The sequence below is a fragment of the Mauremys reevesii genome, unplaced genomic scaffold (assembly GCF_016161935.1).
Source record: "Mauremys reevesii isolate NIE-2019 unplaced genomic scaffold, ASM1616193v1 Contig82, whole genome shotgun sequence".
Taxonomy (NCBI): Eukaryota; Metazoa; Chordata; order Testudines; family Geoemydidae; genus Mauremys; species Mauremys reevesii.
Genome location: NW_024100898.1, coordinates 125,492 through 146,993, shown reverse-complemented (window position 1 = coordinate 146,993; position 21,502 = coordinate 125,492). Strand labels below are relative to the sequence as shown.

The window sequence follows — 21,502 nt, the reverse complement described above, 5'->3', positions numbered from 1 at the left end:
CGCAGCCCAGACCCCCCTCCACAGAGCCTCCTGCCCCCTCCACTCCCCATATCCCTTTACCGCCCCCCAGCTCAGTCACAGCCCAGAACCAGCAGCTGCTGAGTAAGAAAAAGATTTTATTTTGGGTTGTTTTTTTTTTTTTAAACATTTCTTTGTACAAAGAGGGAGGAGCAGCCTAGGAGATGTGCAGGGCTCTGCTCCACCCCCTTAACCCCACCCCAGAACCAGCCACAAACAAACCCTGTCACCCTCCCTGACCCCAGAGTCTCCAGCCCCCCTGGGCAGGCAGGGGGTCTAATCCGAGTCTGACAGAACGATGATCTCCTCCGGGTCACACTGGGTCGCCACGCTGGTCTGGGGAGAGAGCAGGGCAGGGACACATGGTCAGGCCACCTCTCACCCAAACTGGCATCCCCACTCAACCCCCACCTCAGCCAGCCCCTCACCTTGCAGGCCTTGGGCAAGAGGCGCTGGCACAGCTGGGGGCTGCCCTGGGAGCTGCTGACCAAGCTCTGGAAGGGCGAATCGGCACGGGTGGAGTCAGGCAGGGGGCTGCGGGGCAGCAGGCCATCTAGCGGCAGCTCCAAGTCCTCATCCTCTGAGCCGATGCTGTGAACCTCGAGACAACTGCTGGCAAGGGTGGGAGAGATGGGGTCATGGGGGAGGGGACAGCTTGGGGTGGCACCTGGAGTCAGCCCATCACACCGGGGGCAGGGTTCCCCTTCTCCCGCAATGCACCCCCCGCACCAGGGCCCACCCTCCTTCTGGCAGTCCAAGAGGGAAGATGGTTCCTGGACCCCTGGGCCCCTTGGAATAGGCTCTACTCCCAGCCCGCTTCACCCGCTAGGGATGGCTGGACATGGAAGGGCTGGAGTGGCCACCGCACCCTGACAGTAACTGCCCCACCAAAGCCCCCCAGGCAAAGACATCTCCACCCACTGCTGTGGTTCCCAGTCAGGAGCAGGACAAGAGAGGGACCCAGTGTCAGCTCCAACCCAGTATCCCCTCCTTGATGCGCAGGGCCCAGTGCCTTCTCCCCTGCCGTCTCCTCACCTGTCACAGAGCTCCCCCCACCTCACACACGGCCTGGCCTGGCCTGGCGTGTCTCCCCTTGCCCCCACCTGTTGCCACAGGGCAGCTCCTGGCGTCCCCTCTTGCAGGCCAGGGGCCCAGCACTGCCGTTGAAGCTGGTGGAGCTGATGATGCTGCCCCCGTTCTCCAAGGGCCGGGCAAGGGGGCTCCTGGGAACAGACAGCCTTCTCTTGGCAGGGGGCTGAGTCCGGAGCCCGGAGTCCCCCATGCTGCCTCCCTCCTGCTTCACCACAAAACTAGCAGGCTCCTTCAGGGAGACCTCCTGCTCAGTCCGGGAAGAGACAGTCTCAGGGGAGGCGGGGCCCAGTGGGGTGGCCTCAGAGGGCTCTGGGGATGAGGGGGCAGCCTTGCGGGTGGCTTCGGAGCCCCCTGGGATTTGAGGGGAGGGGGGTGGTGTCTCGCTGAGTTCCAGAGGCAGCGCCTCAATCTCCAGCACAAACAGCTCCTGCATCGGGCTGAATGGTGGCCCCTCCCCCTCCTTGGGGGATGGGGGCCCCTGGCCCTCTGTAAGGGGCAGGGGCTCCTCATCTTCATCCTCTTCTTCATCCTCCTCATCCTCATCGTCCTCATCCTCGTCCTCCAGATCCTCCCCGCCTGACGAGCATGGCAGTGGCTCCAGGCCCAACTCCATGCACTGGTCCTCCTGGTCCCCTGCCGTGTCCTCACCTGCTGCTTCTGCATCTAGGAGAGTCACCACAGAATAGAACCCAGGAGTCCTGGCTCCCAGCCCCCCCTGCTCTAACCCACTGGACCCCACTCCTCTCCCAGAGCTGGGATAGAACCCAGGAGTCCTGGCTCTGTATGGTATGCACCTTGCATGGCTGCATCCTCTTCTTCCTCCTCCTCCCCCCCTTCCTGGCTCTGCTGCAGCTCCTCCTCAATATCTGTGTCTGATGAGGGCTCTTCCTCCTCCGACTCGTCATCGTCGTCCTCCTCACTGACCGCAGGTGCCCCTTGGCTTGCGGTGCTCGTGCTGGGGCTGCCCTGAGGAGGATGGAGAATGGGGCGTTACGCCAGCTGAGTCCCCACAGGCCTGTCTACAAACTCCCTTCGTTCCCCCCAACACACACACACCGCCCTCTCCCATGCCGGGAGACCCGCTGGCAAGTGCTGTGCAGCTCCAGGGCACAGTTCATGCCAGGCAGCCCAGGAGCCGAAGTACTCCCTTCCCCATACAGGGGGCTGGGCAAAGCACATGGCACAGCTTGGGAGCTCTAGCCGCCCCCCCACGATGCACACAGCCGTATGCACCCAACCTCACCTGCGTGTGGGGCTGCCCCTCCCCTGGGTCTGGCGCCATGGGGCAGGGTGGCGGCAGTGGCCCCTCCTGCCGGGGGGCAGCGCTGCCACGGGCTTGGGCAGCTCTCTTGCGGACACGCTCCTCCTCCTCACTCTCGTCCTGCAGCTGGGCATAGCGCGAGACGACACTGTCCAGCCGTGTCAGCGCCACCTCGCGGTTTTCCCGCAGCCGCCGGGCCAGTGCGGAGTCCCTCCGGGCGGGGTCAGTGTCTACACACACGGGGGGGGGGGGGGGAAGAAGGGTCAGAGGGGCCCCGAACGGAAACACTCCCCCTCTCATCCCCAACCTGGAATAACCCCACCTGCCCTTCTCTCTAAAATGACTGGGTAGGGTCTCCTCTGGCCTTCCCAGCCCTCCCCAACCAATGCTGCCCCACCACCAAATGGTTTCACCGGGCTGGCAAAAGTTGGTATGTCCTGCCTGCCCTCTCACCAGCCCAGCACTGGTCAGTATGCACCCCCTTCCTCTCACTGGGCTGGTACTGGTCGGCACCCCGCCCCACCCCGCACATGCTTTCACCGGGATGGTACTGGTCATTATGCATCCCCCACCTCCCCGCGCTCTTACCAGGCCGGTACGCATCCCCCGTCCCCCTCACCGGGCCGGTACTGGTCAGTTGGCCCCGTCCCCTCACCAGGCCGGTATGCATCCCCTTTCCCCTCACCAGGCCAGTACTGGTCAGTATGCCCTCCCCATTCCCCGGCTCTCACCAGGCCAGTACTGGTCAGTACGCCCCGCCCCATTCCCGGCGCTCTCACCAGGCCGGTACTGGTCAGTATGCCCCGCCCCATTCCCCGCACTCTCACCAGGCCGGTACTGGTCAGTACGCCCCCGCCCCATTCCCGCGCTCTCACCAGGCTGGTACTGGTCAGTAGGCCCCGCCCCTCACCAGGCCGGTATGCATCCCCCTTTCCCCCTCACCAGGCCAGTACTGGTCAGTATGGCCCCTCCCCCTTCCCCCGCGCTCTCCCCAGGCCAGTACGGGTCAGTACGCCCCGCCCATTCCCCGCTCACCAGGCCAGTACTGGTCAGTACGCCCGCCCCATTCCCCGCTCTCACCAGGCCGGTACTGGTCAGTAGGCCCCGCCCCTCACCAGGCGGTATGCATCCCCTTTCCCCCTCACCAGGCCAGTACTGGTCAGTATGCCCCCTCCCCATTCCCCCGCGCTCTCACCAGGCCAGTACTGGTCAGTACGCCCCCGCCCCATTCCCCCGCGCTCTCACCAGGCCGGTACTGGTCAGTATGCCCCCGCCCCATTCCCCCGTCCCCCTCACCAGGCCAGTACTGGTCAGTAGGCCCCCGTCCCCCTCACCAGGCCGGTATGCATCCCCCTTTCCCCCTCACCAGGCCAGTACTGGTCAGTATGCCCCCTCCCCATTCCCCCGCGCTCTCACCAGGCCAGTACTGGTCAGTACGCCCGCCCCATTCCCAGCCTCACCAGGCCAGTACTGGTCAGTACGCCCGCCCCATTCCCCGTCCCTCACCAGGCCAGTACTGGTCAGTAAGCCCCGCCCCATTCCCGGCTCACCAGGCCAGTACTGGTCAGTACGCCCCGCCTCATTCCCCGTCCTCACCAGGCCAGTACTGGTCAGTATGCCCCCGCCCCATTCACCAGGTCAGTACTGGTCAGTATGCCCCCGCCCCATTCCCCCGTGCTCTCACCAGGCCGGTACTGGTCAGTACGCCCCCGCCCCAGTCCCCCGTCCCCCTCACCAGGCCGGTACTGGTCAGTACGCCCCCGCCCCATTCCCCCGCGCTCTCACCAGGCCAGTACTGGTCAGTACGCCCCCGCCCCAGTCCCCCGCACTCTCACCAGGCCAGTGCTGGTCAGTATGCCCCGCCCATTCCCCGTCCCCCTCACCAGGCCAGTACTGGTCAGTAGGCCCCCGCCCCATTCCCCCATCCCCCTCACCGGGCCGGTACTGGTCAGTACGCCCCCGCCCCATTCCCCCGTCCCCCTCACCAGGCCGGTACTGGTCAGTATGCACCCGCCCCATTCCCCTCACCAGGCCAGTACTGGTCAGCACGCCCGCCCCATTCCCCCGCGCTCTCACCAGGCCAGTACTGGTCAGTACGCCCCCGCCCCATTCCCCCACGCTCTCACCAGCCCAGCACTGGTCAGTATGCACCCGCCCCATTCCCCCGTCCCCCTCACCAGGCCAGTACTGGTCAGTACGCCCCCACCCCATTCCCCCGTGCTCTCACCAGCCGGTACTGGTCAGTACGCACCCGCCCCATTCCCCGTCCCCCTCACCAGGCCAGTACTGGTCACTACGCCCCCGCCCCATTCCCCTCACCAGGCCAGTACTGGTCACTACGCCCCCGCCCCATTCCCCCGTGCTCTCACCAGGCCGGTACTGGTCGGTGAGGTGGCTACCGAAGTTGTAGACCAGGTCAAGGTGGCGCCGCTCCTGCAGACGGTTGCCCACCTCGCGGAAGGCATCCAATGCCATGCTCTGCATCTGGCGCTTGGCCAGGGCCAGGCTGTGGCGGGCACTGGCCTTCTGGATCACCTTGAGGATGTCCGTGTAGTCGGGGAAGACGTCAGGCCGGTTGATGAAGCGCTCGATGCGTCGGTTGACCTCCGGGTAGCGGGTGCCCCGGTAGGGGATGCGCTGCTCGATCACCCGGCCTGTCAGGCTGCTGCACTGCTTGAGTTGGCACAGCCGCTTGAAGATGTGCATCATCTTGCGCTTGAGCCGGCTCTCCTGCAGGTAGGTGGAGTTCTCGCTGTCCAGCTCAGCCAGGTCCAGCTCCCGCTCCTGCAGCCGCCGGATCTCCCCCATATAGACACGCAGCAGGTTCTCCAGGTAGCGGATTTGCCTCTTGGAGCCAGTGCCACGCTGTCCTGACGTCCCCTCCCCCTCCTCCTCGGGCACTGCTGGCTCTGGCTGGTGGGGGGTGGCGGGGGCTGAGCTGAGCGCCAGCTTGCGGCGCTGCGTGTGGGCCTTGAGCACGGTGCACAGCTCGTTGATGTAGACATAGACTTTGCTGCGCTTGCTCTGCACACGTGTCAGGCAGCGCCCCAGCACGTTGCGAAACTCAGCTGAGGCCAGGAACTCGGCACTGGCCTTCTGGTGCCGGCTGGCCAGGAACGGGATCACCTCGGGGTGCTCCTCCGTCAACCGGCTACAGCACTCCAGGAACTGGGGAGAGAGGCATGGGGGGAATGCTCAGACGGGTGCCAGCACTCCAGGACCAGGCGGAAGGGAGAATGGGTGTCCGGACCAGGTGGAGACAGAGCTAGGGCTGGGGGCGCACATGCTTACACAACACAGGGGTGGGTCACATGGACAGCAGGGCCAGTGGGGCAGAGGACCAAGGGGGAAAGAGGGCTTGGGGGGACAGGGCCCCTGTTCACAGGAACACCTCCCCGAGCTCTTTCACTTTCAGTTCCCAAGGTCTGATAAAGAACCAAAACCAGAGCCTCCTCCCCTCAGCGGGATCAGCTCTGGAGATCCACTCACCTCCGCCCCTCCCAGATCCCACAAGCCATGGGCTGTTCACGCTTCAGGCCACACAGGCCTCCCTCCCAAGCCCCTTTCACAAAGCAGGGGAGCGGGCTGGGCTCGGCTCAGACCCACAGGGCAGGATCAGCCCAGCAGACTTAGCCAGGGCAGAGCAAGCCCCAAGCCTCACAGGCTAGCTGGCTGAGGAATAAGACACGGGGCCTTTCCCCTCCAATGGGTGCCAGCTCAGATCCCTCCCCAGAGCAGGGACTGGCTGGCTCAGGGGGACAGGGAACAGGACACAGGGTGGGGGATATGCAGAAGGGACACAGAAGTCCATGGCTGTGGGGGCGGGGGAGAACAGGGATACATAGCTAGGGAAGGCCATACATGGGCGACGGGGACTCTGCCAGGGGCACTCACCTCTGCAAAGAGCCGTTCATTCTCAGCCTTGAAGCTGCCACCATGCTGGGCCAGGGGATCTGGTTTCCTGGTGGGGGTCCCATTGGTCTGGGGAGAGGCAGGGGCGGGCCCTGGGGACTCCCTGGGCATAGGTGGTGGCAGCCCCTCCTCCTCATCGTCCAAGACGATGATGTTGCTCTCCACTGTGGCAGCCATGGGGGTAGGTCACTGCCTGGGTTGGGGATCAGAGCTGCAGGGGAGGCCTGAGGGCAGGGCACATCCCGGAGGGGGGCCCCACGGGGAGTAACCCCCACAGTGCAGGCAGTCTCAGTCCCCGGGGGCACTGCCTGCATGGGGAGATAGTACAGTGAGTGCTGGACCCACCCCCAGTATCCACTTTATAGCCCTAACTCCATGCCAGGCCCAGTACCCACCCCCAATGCCAATCCTACTTCCCTATATGCCCCAGCCAGTAACCAGAGCCTGCCCTATATCCCCCCCCACCACATACCTGTGCTTTCCCTACATGGCCCCTCACCCACCCTGGGATCCAGCATCTGCCTCATCCCCATCCTGTACCTGCTCCTCACTCCACCCTAGTACACAGCCCCCATCCTGTAGCTATCCCATATCCAAACCTCACCCCATCCCTGGGAGCCACCCTATATTCCCCCACGCTGCTACCCATCACATATCACTTCACCCCAGACCTTACCCCACCTATAGCCATTAGGGTGACCAGCCAGCAAGTGTGAAAATCGGGACAGGAGATGAGGGGATAATAGGAGCCCATATAAAAAAAATCCCCAAATATTGGGACTGTCTCTATAAAATTAGGACATCTGGTCACCCTAATAGCCATACACACCCCATACCCACCCCATATCTGTCCTCAGGCCCTGTCCCCCCGAGCCCCCCAGATTCCCACGGACCCCACCCCACAGATCCTCCACCCTCCAGATCCCGTGCCAGATCCTCCCCAACCCTCCTCTCCCCACATCCTCCACCCCCAATCCCCCCTGACCCCACCCCACAGATCCTCCACCCTCCAGATCCCGTGCCCAGATCCTCCCCAACCCTCCACTCCCCACATCCTCCACCCCCACATCCCCCCTGACCCCACCCCACAGATCTCCACCCCCCACATCCCGGCCCCCCGATCCTCCACCTCCCCAGGCCCTGTCCCCGCCCCACCGATCCTCACCGACCCCAAGCGCCCCCCACAGACACCCCAGGCCCAGCCCCGCCCCCAGCCCTCGCGCGCTCACCCGCCTCCTGGTTCCTCCTCCGAAGCCCAGCACCGGAAAAACCGATTTCTCCCCCTCCCCGGTGTGCGCAGGACCGGAAGTGGCCCTTTGTCACCAGTGGGCGCCGCCATGATAGCGTACGGCGATAGGTTCCGGAGCTGCTGCCCAATCAGAGCGAGAGGCTCCCTCTGGGTCTGGAGCCACGACAAGGGCGTCGCATACGCCGAGCCAATGAGCGAACGAGACAAGCCGCGATCCTGTCGCCGCCGCCGCCTTCTTGTGCAGCCGTGACGTTACCGCAAATGGGCGCGGCCATTTTCCTATACGGAAAGTGCCTTCGTCTTTCTTGCGTCACGCAGTCCCGTTCCGCCAATCAGAGGCCTGAGACCCGTGCTAGACCGGGGGCGGGGCTGCTCTGTTGCACCTTGAGGGAGAGGGCCGGACTGTTCCATTCCATTATGGGGGGGGGAAATGCGCTATACATCCGGGCACTGTTCTGGTCCCTCAGGCGGTCGGGTAGACACCATTGTTCCAGTTAGGGAGAGGGGACTGGACTCGACCCGATGAGCTGCCGTACAACATGGAGCGCTCCACGGCTCAAACCTTTCCTAGCACGGCCGAAGCCTGCTCAGTGCGCACGCGCGGCTTGAATAAAGCCGTGACAAGATGGCATCTGACAGCCCTGTTTGCGCATGTGCCGCTCAGCCTGTCCCGGAGAAGATGGCACCCCCGCTCGGCAGCCTGCGGTGGGCACCTATCGCGCCTGCGCAGTTTGTTCCATCCATCAGGCGGGCCTATTGCCCCATCCCGTGGCAGCTGCCTCCAGCTCGTCACTGTAGCTGCGAGTCACGTGTACGCCGTACAAAAACATGGCAGCCGCTAGTGGCCGTGTACGGAAGTGGGAGCGGCCATCGACGCATGCGCAGCGCTGCTTGTCGGAGCTGCACTGACCCAGGACAGGCAGAGAGCTCGCTTCAGCCCCGGTGTGCTGCCGAGCGGCCCGCAGCTCTGAACCCCGTCCCGGAGACCACGCCCCTTCCTGCCCCCCAACCTGCTGCCCTGAACCCCCTCCCAGAGACCACACCCCCTCCTGCACCCAACCCTGATCCCCCCGAGACCACACCCCCTCCTGCACCCCAACCCTGACCCCCCTCCTCCACCCCAACCCCCTTCCCTGAGCCCCCTCCTGGAGACCACACCCCTCCTGCCCCTACCCTGAGCCCCCTCCTGCACCCCAACCCCTGCCCTGAGCCCTCCTAGAGACCACACCCTCCTGCACCCCAACCCTGATCCCCTGAGACCACACCCTCCTGCACCCCAACCCTGATCCCCCGAGACCACATCCCTCCTGCACCCCAACCCTGACCCCCGAGACCACACCCTCCTGCACCCCAGCTCTGAACCCGTCCCGGAGACCACGCCTCTTCCTGCCCCCAACCTGCTGCCCTGAACCCCTCCCTGAGACCACACCCCCTCCTGCACCCCAACCCTGACCCCCTCCTGCCCCCAACCCCTTCCCTGAGCCCCTCCTAGAGACCACACCCTCCTGCCCCTACCCTGAGCCCCTGAGACCACACCCTCCTGCACCCCAACCCTGATCCCCGAGACCACACCTCCTGCCCCTACCCTGATCCCCTGAGACCACACCTCCTGCACCCCAACCCTGACCCCCTCCTGCCCCAACCCCTTCCTGAGCCCCTCCTAGAGACCACACCCCTCCTGCCACTACCCCTGCCCCTACCCTGAGCCCCTCCTGCCCCCAACCCCTTCCTGAGCCCCCTGCTGGAGACCACACCCCCTCCTGCACCCCAACCCTGATCCCCCCCTGAGACCACACCCCCTCCTGCACCCCAACCCTGACCCCCCCCGAGACCACATCCCCTCCTGCCCCAACCCCTTCCTGAGCCCCTCCTGGAGACCACACCCTCCTGCCCCTACCTTGAGCCCTCCTGCACCCCAACCCCTGCCCTGAGCCCCTCCTAGAGACCACACCCTCCTGCACCCCAACCCTGACCCCCGAGACCACATCCTCCTGCCCCTACCCTGACCCCCTCCTGCCCCAACCCCCTTCCTGAGCCCTCCTGGAGACCACACCCCCTCCTGCCACTACCCTGTCCCTGCCCTGAGCCCTCCTGCACCCCAACCCCTGCCCTGAGCCCCTCCTAGAGACCACACCTCCTGCACCCCAACCTGATCCTCTGAGACCACACCCTCTTGCACCCCAACCCTGATCCCCGAGACCACATCCCTCCTGCCCCTACCCTGACCCCCTCCTGCCCCCAACCCCTGCCCTGAGCCCTCCTAGAGACCACACCCTCCTGCACCCCAACCCTGACCCCCGAGACCACACCCTCCTGCACCCCAACCCTGACCCCCGAGATCACACCCTCCTGCACCCAACCCTGAGCCCCTCCTAGAGACCACACCTCCTGCACCCCAACCCTGATCCCCTGAGACCACATCCTCCTGCACCCCAGCTCTGAACCCCGTCCGGAGACCACGCCTCTTCCTGCCCCCAACCCTGATCCCCTGAGACCACACCCTCCTGCACCCCAACCCTGATCCCCTGAGATCACACCCCCTCCTGCACCCCAACCCTGACCCCTCCTGCCCCCAACCCCTTCCTGAGCCCCTGCTGGAGACCACACCTCCTGCACCCCAACCCTGATCCCCTGAGACCACACCTCCTGCACCCCAACCCTGACCCCGAGACCACATCCCTCCTGCCCCCAACCCTCTTCCTGAGCCCCCTCCTGGAGACCACACCCCTCCTGCCCCTACCCTGAGCCCCTCCTGCACCCCAACCCCTGCCCTGAGCCCCTCCTAGAGACCACACCCTCCTGCACCCCAACCCTGACCCCGAGACCACATCCTCCTGCCCCTACCCTGACCCCCTCCTGCCCCCAACCCCCTTCCCTGAGCCCTCCTGGAGACCACACCCTCCTGCCACTACCCCGTCCCTGCCCTGAGCCCCTCCTGCACCCCAACCCCTGCCCTGAGCCCTCCTAGAGACCACACCCTCCTGCACCCCAACCCTGATCCCCTCTGAGACCACACCCCCTCTTGCACCCCAACCCTGATCCCCCCCCGAGACCACATCCCCTCCTGCCCCTACCCTGACCCCCCTCCTGCCCCCAACCCCCTGCCCTGAGCCCCTCCTAGAGACCACACCCCCTCCTGCACCCCAACCCTGATCCCCTGAGACCACACCCTCCTGCACCCCAACCCTGATCCCCCGAGACCACATCCCTCCTGCACCCCAACCCTGACCCCCTCCTGCCCCCAACCCCTTCCCTGAGCCCCCTCCTGAGACCACACCCTCCTGCCCCTACCCTGAGCCCCCTCCTGCACCCCAACCCCTGCCCTGAGCCCTCCTAGAGACCACACCCCCTCCTGCACCCTACCCCTGTCCCTGCCCTGAGCCCTCCTCCTAGAGACCACACCCTCCTGCACCCCAACCCTGAACCCCTGAGACCACATCCTCCTGCCCCTACCCTGAGCCCCCTCCTGCCCCCAACCCCTTCCCTGAGCCCTCCTAGAGACCACACCCTCCTGCACCCCAGCCCTGAACCCTGTCCTGGAGACCACACCCCTCCTGCCCCTACCCTGAGCCCCTCCTGCACCCCAACCCCTGCCCTGAGCCCTCCTAGAGACCACACCCCCTCCTGCCACTACCCTGTCCCTGCCCTGAGCCCCTCCTGCACCCCAACCCCTGCCCTGAGCCCTCCTAGAGACCACACCCTCCTGCCCCTACCCTCTGTCCCTGCCCTGAGCCCCCTCCTAGAGACCACACCCCTCCTGCACCCCAACCCTAACCCCCTCCTGCCCCCAACCCCTTCCTGAGCCCCTCCTGCACCCCAACCCCTGCCCTGAGCCCTCCTAGAGACCACCCCTCCTGCACCCTACCCCTGTCCCTGCCCTGAGCCCCTCCTAGAGACCACACCCTCCTGCACCCCAACCCTGACCCCTGAGACCACATCCTCCTGCACCCCAACCCTGACCCCCTCCTGCCCCCAACCCCTTCCCTGAGCCCTCCTGGAGACCACACCCCCTCCTGCCCCTACCCTGAGCCCTCCTGCACCCCAACCCCTGCCCTGAGCCCTCCTAGAGACCACACCCCTCCTGCACCCCAACCCTGACCCCCGAGACCACATCCTCCTGCCCCTACCCTGAGCCCTCCTGCCCCCAACCCCTTCCCTGAGCCCCTCCTAGAGACCACACCCTCCTGCACCCCAACCCTGACCCCCGAGACCACATCCTCCTGCACCCCAACCCTGACCCCTCCTGCCCCCAACCCCTTCCCTGAGCCCTCCTGGAGACCACACCCCTCCTGCCCCTACCCTGAGCCCCTCCTGCACCCCAACCCCTGCCCTGAGCCCCTCCTAGAGACCACACCCTCCTGCACCCCAACCCTGACCCCGAGACCAGATCCTCCTGCCCCTACCCTGAGCCCCTCCTGCCCCCAACCCCTTCCTGAGCCCTCCTAGAGACCACACCCCCTCCTGCCCCTACCCTCTGTCCCTGCCCTGAGCCCCTCCCAGAGACCACACCCCTCCTGCACCCCAACCCTGATCCCCCTCCTGGAGACCACACCCCCTCCTGCCCCCCAACCCTGATCCCCCCTGAGACCACACCCCCTCCTGCCCCCCAACCCTGATCCCCTGAGACCACACCCTCCTGCACCCCAACCCTGACCCCCGAGACCACATCCCTCCTGCACCCCAACCCTGACCCCCTCCTGCCCCCAACCCCTTCCCTGAGCCCCTCCTAGAGACCACACCCCTCCTGCACCCCAACCCTGACCCCGAGACCACATCCTCCTGCCCCTACCTGAGCCCCCTCCTGCCCCCAACCCCTTCCTGAGCCCCCTCCTAGAGACCACACCCTCCTGCACCCCAGCCCTGAACCCTGTCCTGAGACCACACCCTCCTGCACCCCAACCCTGACCCCTCCGAGACCACATCCCCTCCTGCACCCCAACCCTGACCCCCCTCCTGCCCCCAACCCCCTTCCCTGAGCCCCCTCCTGGAGACCACACCCCCTCCTGCCCCTACCTGAGCCCCTCCTGCACCCCAACCCCTGCCCTGAGCCCCTCCTAGAGACCACACCCCTCCTGCACCCCAACCCTGACCCCCGAGACCACATCCTCCTGCCCCTACCCTGAGCCCCCTCCTGCCCCCAACCCCTTCCCTGAGCCCCTCCTAGAGACCACACCCCTCCTGCACCCCAGCCCTGAACCCTGTCCTGGAGACCACACCCCTCCTGCCCCTACCCTGAGCCCCCTCCTGCACCCCAACCCCTGCCCTGAGCCCTCCTAGAGACCACACCCCTCCTGCCACTACCCTGTCCCTGCCCTGAGCCCCCTCCTCCACCCCAACCCCCTGCCCTGAGCCCCCTCCTAGAGACCACATCCCCCTTCTGCCACTACCCCCTGTCCCTGCCCTGAGCCCCTCCTAGAGACCACATCCCCTCCTACACCCCAACCCCTGTCTCTGCCCTGAACCCCTTGTCATGGGATCTCACCCCCACTTTGAGCTTGTGGGTTCAAAGAGGGGACCCGCAGGTATTCTCCCCCCACCCTAACCCTTAGGGTAGGATTCCTTCTCGCTGCCACCAGTCAGGTTAACGTGTCTGACGACGGCCTGTCCCCAAGCTTCCCTGGGGAACCCAGATTCAAATCCCTTGAATCTCTACACACAGGGACGCAGCCCCCTTCCCCCCTCCCTCTCCTGCTCTCTCTCTGCTTGGAGACAACTCTTGTCTCCACAGAGTGGCGCCTAGCTTCCTTCCCCTGAATCCACAGGTAAGGAACTTAACCAAGTCCTGAACTTAAAAAAGAGTTTATTAAAAGAATAAAAGAAAGAAGAGAAAAAATACACAATCTCTATGAATCCAAGATAGACATTCATAGGGTCTAATCTTATTAATCCCTGGCGAGATTTCTCCTTTTCCTCAGTACAAACAATACAGGCAAAATTACGAATAATCAATGCAAACACACAGAATTGCAGACACAGGATTCTTATATGCAATTACCCAGTTCTTCTAATACTCACTAGCTTGAATAGAAGAAATTAGTTCAGAAAGATGAGCAGACTTGGTTAAGCATCTGGACTGGTGTAGGTCCAGACGGCTAAGAACTCAGAACAAAGAACACAGAGACCCAAGTTCCCGCTCTCTGGGATTTTCAAATTCTCTTCCCTGATTGGTCCTTTGGTCAGGTGTTTCACCAGGTCTGTGTTAACCCTTTACAGGTAGACCTTAACCCTTAACTAACTACTTATGACACGCCCCCCAAATCACCAACAGTGGGAGCACTGGCGGTGATTTCCTCCTAAACTGCAAAACCAACAGAGTAATAAACACATGCAGTATTACATATACTACTAAGCATATAACATGTAAAGAACACTTTTTAGCCACTAGGTTCTGGGAAACTTTCACGAGAGAGTGCATCAGCAACTTTGTTGGAAGCTCCTGAAATGTGTTGAATGTCAAAGTCAAAGTCTTGGAGAGCTAAGCTCCAGCGGAGAAGTTTCTTGTTGTTTCCCTTGTTGGTGTGCAGCCACTTTAGCGCAGCATGGTCAGTTTGTAGTTGGAACTGCCGTCCCCAAAGGTATGGGCGTAGCTTTTCCAAGGCATACACAATGGCGTAACACTCTTTTTCACTGACGGACCAGTGGCTTTCCCTCTCAGACAGCTTCTTGCTGAGAAACACGACAGGATGGAAGTTGTGATCCGGTCCTTCCTGCATTAGTACCGCTCCTACCCCACGTTCAGATGCATCAGTGGTAACTAGGAAGGGTTTGTCAAAGTCCGGGGCCCTTAATACAGGGTCAGACATGAGCATCGCCTTAAGCTGGATAAAGGCTTCCTGACACTCATCAGTCCACTTAACTGCATTTGGCTGGGTTTTCCTGGTCAGATCAGTTAGTGGAGCAGCGATTTGGCTGTAGTGTGGTACAAATCGCCTGTAATATCCGGCCAAACCTAAGAAGGATTGGACCTGTTTCTTTGACCTTGGGACAGGCCACTGTTGGATAGCCTCCACCTTGGCCTGTAGGGGGTTGATGGTTCCTTGACCCACCTGGTGTCCTAGGTAAGTCACTCTGTTTTGGCCTATTTGACACTTTTTGGCCTTAACAGTTAGTCCTGCCTGCCTGATGCGCTCAAAAACCGTTTTCAAATGTTCTAGGTGTTCAGGCCATGAATCAGAGAAAATGGCCACATCATCGAGGTATGCAACTGCACAGTCTTCCAATCCTGCTAGTAGACCATCCACCAGCCTTTGGAAGGTGGCAGGTGCATTCCGCAGTCCGAATGGAAGCACAGTAAACTCATACACCCCTGCATGGGTGATGAAGGCAGATTTTTCCTGGCGGGTTCATCTAGTGGTACCTGCCAGTATCCCTTGGTTAAATCAATGGTAGAGATGAACTGGGCACGTCCCAACTTTTCCAATAGCTCATCAGTGCGTGGCATTGGATAGTTGTCTGGACGAGTTACAGCATTGAGCTTACGGTAGTCCACACAAAGCGTATTTCCCCATCTGGTTTGGGAACCAGAACCACTGGAGATGCCCATGCACTGGTAGAAGGGCGGATGATACCCATCTCCAACATGTTGTCAATCTCCTGTTTAATAGCAACTTTGGCATGAGGTGACACCCTGTAGGGTGGGGTCCTAATTGGGTGAGCATTACCTGTGTCAATGGAGTGGCAGGTTTGCTCAGTCCGTCCTGGGTTGGCTGAGAACAAGGGCGAAGTGAGTGCACAGCTCCTTGATCTGTTGACGCTGCAGACGTTGCAGGGTTGTGGTGAGGGTCACCTCTTCCACACCACCATTTCTTTTACCTTCGTAGTAGACACCTTCAGGCCACTCGGTGTCATCTCCTTCCTGAACTGTAAAGTGACAGACCTGTAATTCTCTGGGATAAAAGGGCTTTAGAGAGTTAACATGAAACACTTTAGGCTTTAAAGAGGAATCAGGGAATGTTATGAGGTAGTTAACAGCTCCCAGGCGCTCCTGGACCATGTATGGTCCTTCCCAGGACGCTTCCATCTTATGGGCCTGTTGCGCCTTCAAGACCATGACCTGGTCTCCTACCTTGAAGGAACGCTCTCTGGTGTGTCTATCATACCAGACCTTTTGCTCCGCTTGAGCATCTCTTAAGTTCTCTCGAGCAAGGGCCCAAGAGTCTCGGAGGGTGTTTTGAAGGTTGCTTACAAAGTCCAGAATGTTAGTCCCTGGAGGAGGTGTAAACCCCTCCCATTGCTGCTTTACCAGCTGTAATGGCCCCTTAACCTCATGGCCATATACCAGCTCGAATGGTGAGAATCCTAAACTGGGATGTGGAACAGCCCTGTAGGCAAACAGCAACTGTTGTAACACTAGATCCCAATTATTGGAGTGTTCATTGACGAATTTGCGGATCATGGCCCCCAATGTTCCATTAAACCTTTCCACTAGGCCATTAGTTTGGTGGTGGTACGGGGTGGCAACCAAATGATGCACCCCATGAGTTTCCCACAGGTCTTTCATGGTCCCTGATAGGAAATTTGTTCCCGAATCTGTAAGAATTTCAGAGGGCCAACCCACCCTGGTAAAAATGTCAGTTAAGGCCTGGCACACCGTTTGAGCCCTGGTGTTGCCTAGAGCTACTGCTTCCGGCCATCTGGTAGCAAAGTCCACAAAAGTCAGTATGTACTGCTTTCCTCTGGGGGTCTTTTTTGGGAAAGGACCCATAATATCCACAGCTACTCGCTGAAATGGGACCTCAATTATGGGAAGTGGCTGGAGAGGGGCCTTGACCTGGTCTTGAGGTTTTCCTACCTTTTGGCATACCTCACAAGACCGGACATACTTGGCAACGTCCTTGCCCATTTCCTCCCAGTCGAAGGACCTTCCCAACCTGTCTTTGCTTTGGTTCACCCCAGCATGTCCACTGGGATGATCATGGGCTAAGCTTAAGAGCTTTTCCCGGTACTTTGTCGGAACTAGCAACCGTTTTTGAGGATGCCAGCCCTCCTGGTGTCCACCATAAAGACTTTCCTTGTATAAAAGTCCTTGGTCCACAACGAACCGGGATCGGTTAGTGGAGCTGAGAGGCGGTGGGTTGCTGCGTGCCGCCGCCCATGCTTTCTTGAGGCTGTCATCAGCTTCCTGCTCAGTCTGGAACTGTTCCCTTGAGGTGGGAGACACCAGTTCCTCAGGAAGTGATGTAGGTGATGAGATTGTTTCTGTTGACTGTGAACCACTCTCCGCTGGTGCACAAGGTGTCATTTCAGGCTCTGGCTGAGCCTCTAGGGTAGGGTTGTCTGCTGCTTCTGCCAGTTTTGGCCCGTTGTCGCTCTGGCGGTGGAGTTGTAATAGCTGGCGCCGGTGCTGGCGCTGGGTGCCCTTCCAGTTCCGGTTCTGGGACTGGATGAACTATGGCTGCTGTCGGTGTTGGCCTGGGATCCGGTTCCACCACCTCTGTCTGGGTCTCTGGTAACACAGACGGGGTCTTGGTGGATGGCTCAGGAACAGGTATGGTGCAGCAGCTCGTCTGGCTTGGCTGCGTGTAACCACTCCTCTGTTTCTGGCGGCTCAACGTGATGGGCCAAGTGGTTGCCTAGTATCATGGGGACAGAATAATTGTCATAGACAGCAAAGTCCACGTCCCTGACCAGCCCTTGTACTGGACAGGTAAACGCACTGTAGGTAATGTTACAGGTTTTGACATGAAGGGGCGAACTGTCACTTTGGTTTTCGGGTTGATGAATTTGGGGTCCACGAAGGTTCGTGGATAGCTGACACATGTGCTGCAGTGTCTCTCCATGCGATAACTTCCTTTCCGTCCACTCTCAAAGTTTCCCTAAAGCATACGGGTATTTGAGAGATATCTAATTCCGGTTTCCTTGGTGTGCAGGTGCAAGGAGTTGGACCCGGTTCAGGTTCTTTGGGCATTTGGCTCTGATATACCCCAGTTCATTGCATCCAAAACATCGCCCACTTGATGGGTCACGGGTTGTGTTGGTTTACTGGAAACTGGTGAGGTAGAAGAAGAGGTAGGGTGTGACTGTGCTTGGGTTGTAGGTGTGGGCTTGATTGGCCCTCGATGGTAAGGTTTAGTCTCGGTGGGTACCTTGTGTGATTCGCCCTTTGGCAGTAGCTTTCGTGTTGTCTACCGATGCCATCCATCTGGCTCCAATCTCTCCTGCCTCAGTGAGAGTTTTTGGTTTACCATCTTGGATGTAGCGTCTAATGTTCTCAGGAACACCATCTAGAACTGCTCCATCATCATCAGGAGGTGTAGGTCGTCTAGCTCCTTAACCTTGGATCCTGATATCCATGAGAAATAGTGTTTTTCCAGGTAAGCAGCGTGCTCTGGAAATGACATCTCTGGTTTCCATTTCTGGGCTCTGAAACGCTGACGGGCGTGATCAGGGGTGATGCCCATTCTGAGTCTGGCCTTGGTTAGGAACAGTGGAAAGTCATCCATCTGGTCTCTAGGCATTTCAGCTGCCACAAGGGATAATTGTCCGCTGAGCTGTGACCTCAGCTCCATCATGTATTGGTCTTTAGGAAGACGGTATCCAATACAGGCCCTCTCAAAGTTTTCTAAAAAGGCCTCAACATCATCACCTGCCCTGTAGGCGGGAAATTTTCTCCGAAAAGTTTGATCAGTAGGTGGATGGGGTGGTGGATTATGCTGCTTAGCCTGTTCTACTTCCAGAGCCTGCCTCTGGATTTCCAGATCTTTCTCTCTTAATTCCATTTGTCTGATGTGGTCTGCCTCTCTGGCTTTCTGGTCTGCCTCTATGGCTGCCATGGCCATCTTGTGTTCTCTCTCTTTGGCTTCCAGGATTTTTATTTGCAATCGAGCAAGCTCTAGTTGGTCCCTTGTTTCCGTCATATCTGTGCCTTGGGGTGCTGGACACCCCCTCCCTGTGTATGATAACTTGAGTAAAGAAAGGGTAATTAATCCTGTGTATAGCAAATTGTGTGTTGCAACTCTCTATTGTTCTGTACTGAGCAATAGGGAAAATCTAAAAACTCTCTGTCTCTCTGAGAAAAGACTAGTGAAAATCTCACTGGCTTCCTGGCTTCTGCATTTCAAAAGTCACAGGAAAAAAACTGGCTTCAGGAGCTTTCTCCTCGCCAAACCTGTTTTCCTGTTGGACGGGATGAGCTCGGAGGAGCACTCCCCCCACCCAAGGAATCCTGATCACACAAAGGAGGGACACACCTCCTTGCAACCAGAGCTAAAAACCTCTGTCTTGAGATTCCTTATCTCCCCAGCAAACCTGTGAGGGCACTTCCCCCCACCTAAGGAATGCACACACTTTCTTTTCCTCCAAGGTGCTTTTCTATGCCACCCGAAAGAAAACTGCTTTTTCCTCAAGCTGCCTGTCCAAGCAACCCAAAAGAAAAACTGCTTCTACAAAGCCTGTTGGAAACTCAATTCCCTCCAGCCAACCTGGCTGAAGATTTCTTCTAACAATGGGTTCGAAACTCCGCTGCCACCATGTCATGGGATCTCACCCCCACTTTGAGCTTGTGGGTTCAAAGAGGGGACCCGCAGGTATTCTCCCCCCACCCTAACCCTTAGGGTAGGATTCCTTCTCGCTGCCACCAGTCAGGTTAACGTGTCTGACGCACGGCCTGTCCCCCAAGCTTCCCCTGGGGAACCCAGATTCAAATCCCTTGAATCTCTACACACAGGGAAGCAGCCCACTTCCCCCCTCCCTCTCCTGCTCTCTCTCTGCTTGGAGACAACTCTTGTCTCCACAGAGTGGCGCCTAGCTTCCTTCCCCTGAATCCACAGGTAAGGAACTTAACCAAGTCCTGAACTTAAAAAAGAGTTTATTAAAAGCATAAAAGAAAGAAGAGAAAAAATACACAATCTCTATGAATCCAAGATAGACATTCATAGGGTCTAATCTTATTAATCCCTGGAGAGATTTCTCCCTTTTCCTCAGTACAAACAATACAGGCAAAATTACGAATAATCAATGCAAACACACAGAATTGCAGACACAGGATTCTTATATGCAATTACCCAGTTCTTCTAATACTCACTAGCTTGAATAGAAGAAATTAGTTCAGAAAGATGAGCAGACTTGGTTAAGCATCTGGACTGGTGTAGGTCCAGACGGCTAAGAACTCAGAACAAAGAACACAGAGACCCAAGTTCCCGCTCTCTGGGATTTTCAAATTCTCTTCCCTGATTGGTCCTTTGGTCAGGTGTTTCACCAGGTCTGTGTTAACCCTTTACAGGTAGACCTTAACCCTTAACTAACTACTTATGACACCCCTCCTGCACCCCAACCCCCTGCCCTGAGCCCCCTCCTAGAGACCACACCCCCCTCCTGCCCCCTACCCCAGCTCTGATCCCCCTCCCAGAGACCACATCCCCGTCCTGCCACTACCTCCTGTCCCTGCCCTGAGCCCCCTCCTGCACCCCAACCCTCTGCCCTGAGCCCCCTCCCAGAGACCACACCACTGAGGTGTTAATGGGGGGGACATGGAGAACTGGCCAAGCAACCCCCAGGGTGCCGTGGTCGTGACCCGTAGCCTGAGCCCGCAAGGGACACTGCACCCTGACCTCAGGAAGGGTACCTTGCCCAAGGTGCAGGACCCTAACCCAGTGGGGAGGGAACGCCCAGAGACACAGCTCAAGGAGGTTGCAGCTTCAGATCCAGCCAGCCAGAAAGAGCAGGTCCCCATCCCTGTCTCAGCTGCTGAGTTCCAGGCTGAGCTGCAGAAAGATCCCTCTTTGTGGAAGCTGAGGGATCTGGCTGACCTCAGTGCAGTACAGACCATGGGGGGAGGTTGCCGGAAAAGGTTCCTGTGGGAGAAGGGGCTCCTGTACCGAGAATGGGCTTCCCCAGGGAAAATAGAGTCAGGGGGGATCAGGAGGCAGCTGGTGGTACCCAGAAGTATTGCCACTAGCTGTTGTGCCGGGCCCATGACATCCCCCTCTCAGGGCACCACGGAACCTGGCGTACCCAGCAGAGGCTGCTATGGAACTTTTACTGGCCTGGGGTCTTTACCCATGTCCAGCAGCACTGCCGCTCCTGTGACCCCTGCCAGAGGGTGAGGAAGGCCCGGGACAAGGGGAAATGGCTGTAGGACCCTTGCCCAGCACAGAGGAGCCTTTCCGGACGGTGGCCAAGGTCAAGGGGGCAGGGGGGTGTCTTAACCAAGAGAGCCTGATTCACAGCCCCCCAGACTAGAACGCTGGGAGAAGACCCCATCCCAGTTTGAACCCCAGGGGTATTGGGGTGGGGAAAGGGCACAGGCCACATAAGCCTTCCCACATGTGGACTACGAGTGCTATCGATCATCCCTGACCTAAAGTGGGGCAGAAAACTGTAAGGGCCTGGTGTAATGCTCACCTAGGAAGGGGGGGTGGATGCTGGGGCAGCCATGGGAATGTGGGTAGGTTTGAACTTCCCCAGGTCACTGGCTGAAGTGACCTTGCTCAGTTCGGTCTCGAAGGGGGGAGAGATGTGATGAACTGGAAATGTTCTTGATGTGTTCTGTGAATGCTGAGTGGGGAGTGTTGACCTGGGAAGGTTGCAAGGGAGTTGAGACTGGCTGCCTTGGGGAAGGGAGGAGACCTGAGCATGTAACCTGAGAACTCAGGAGGGGGGTTGAAGGCCAGGTGACACCTCTGCCCTGGAAAAATGGACAAAGGACACAAAGTCGGGGGCGGGGGAGGCTGAGTGAGAGGCTGGAGGGAGTTTCAGTTTGGAGCTGTCTGGGAAATGGAGAGGAGCCCCGAAGGGGCTTGCGCTTCCCAATGGGGCTGTGGCCTCCCTGGGGCCCCCAGATGGACCTAACTAAAGGGGGTCCTGTTGTCTGTACTGGCAAGACCTGTCTGGGACTGTGTTCCTGTCGTCTAAATAAACCTTTTGCTTTACTAGGTGGAGAGTCCTGGTGAATTGCAGGAAGCCGGGGGTGCTGGGCCTAGTCTCCCCCCACACTCTGTGACACCCACCAATTATCTGTGTGTGTTTGAGTG

The 21,502-nt window shown here is 59.8% G+C and overlaps 1 protein-coding gene across 5 annotated transcripts; it reads right to left on the bottom strand.

The window, feature by feature from the left end:
• Positions 1-111: 111 nt before the first annotated feature.
• DAXX (death domain associated protein) lies at positions 112-7,775 on the bottom strand. Of its 5 annotated transcripts, none has more exons than XM_039519118.1 (8): positions 7,513-7,773; positions 6,266-6,591; positions 4,741-5,539; positions 2,354-2,601; positions 1,905-2,076; positions 1,122-1,773; positions 447-630; positions 112-354 (listed from the first exon to the last, which is right to left on the bottom strand). In XM_039519118.1, the coding sequence occupies exons 2-8, from the start codon at positions 6,458-6,460 to the stop codon at positions 295-297; spliced, it is 2,310 nt and encodes a 769-aa protein (XP_039375052.1). In that variant the 5' UTR covers positions 6,461-6,591; positions 7,513-7,773; the 3' UTR covers positions 112-294. The 5 variants fall into 5 exon arrangements, with proteins under 5 accessions (XP_039375052.1, XP_039375054.1, XP_039375053.1 ...); XM_039519120.1 differs by having other exon boundaries at positions 447-627; XM_039519119.1 differs by lacking the exon at positions 7,513-7,773 and adding an exon at positions 7,449-7,471.
• Between the last annotated feature and the right edge of the window lie 13,727 nt (positions 7,776-21,502).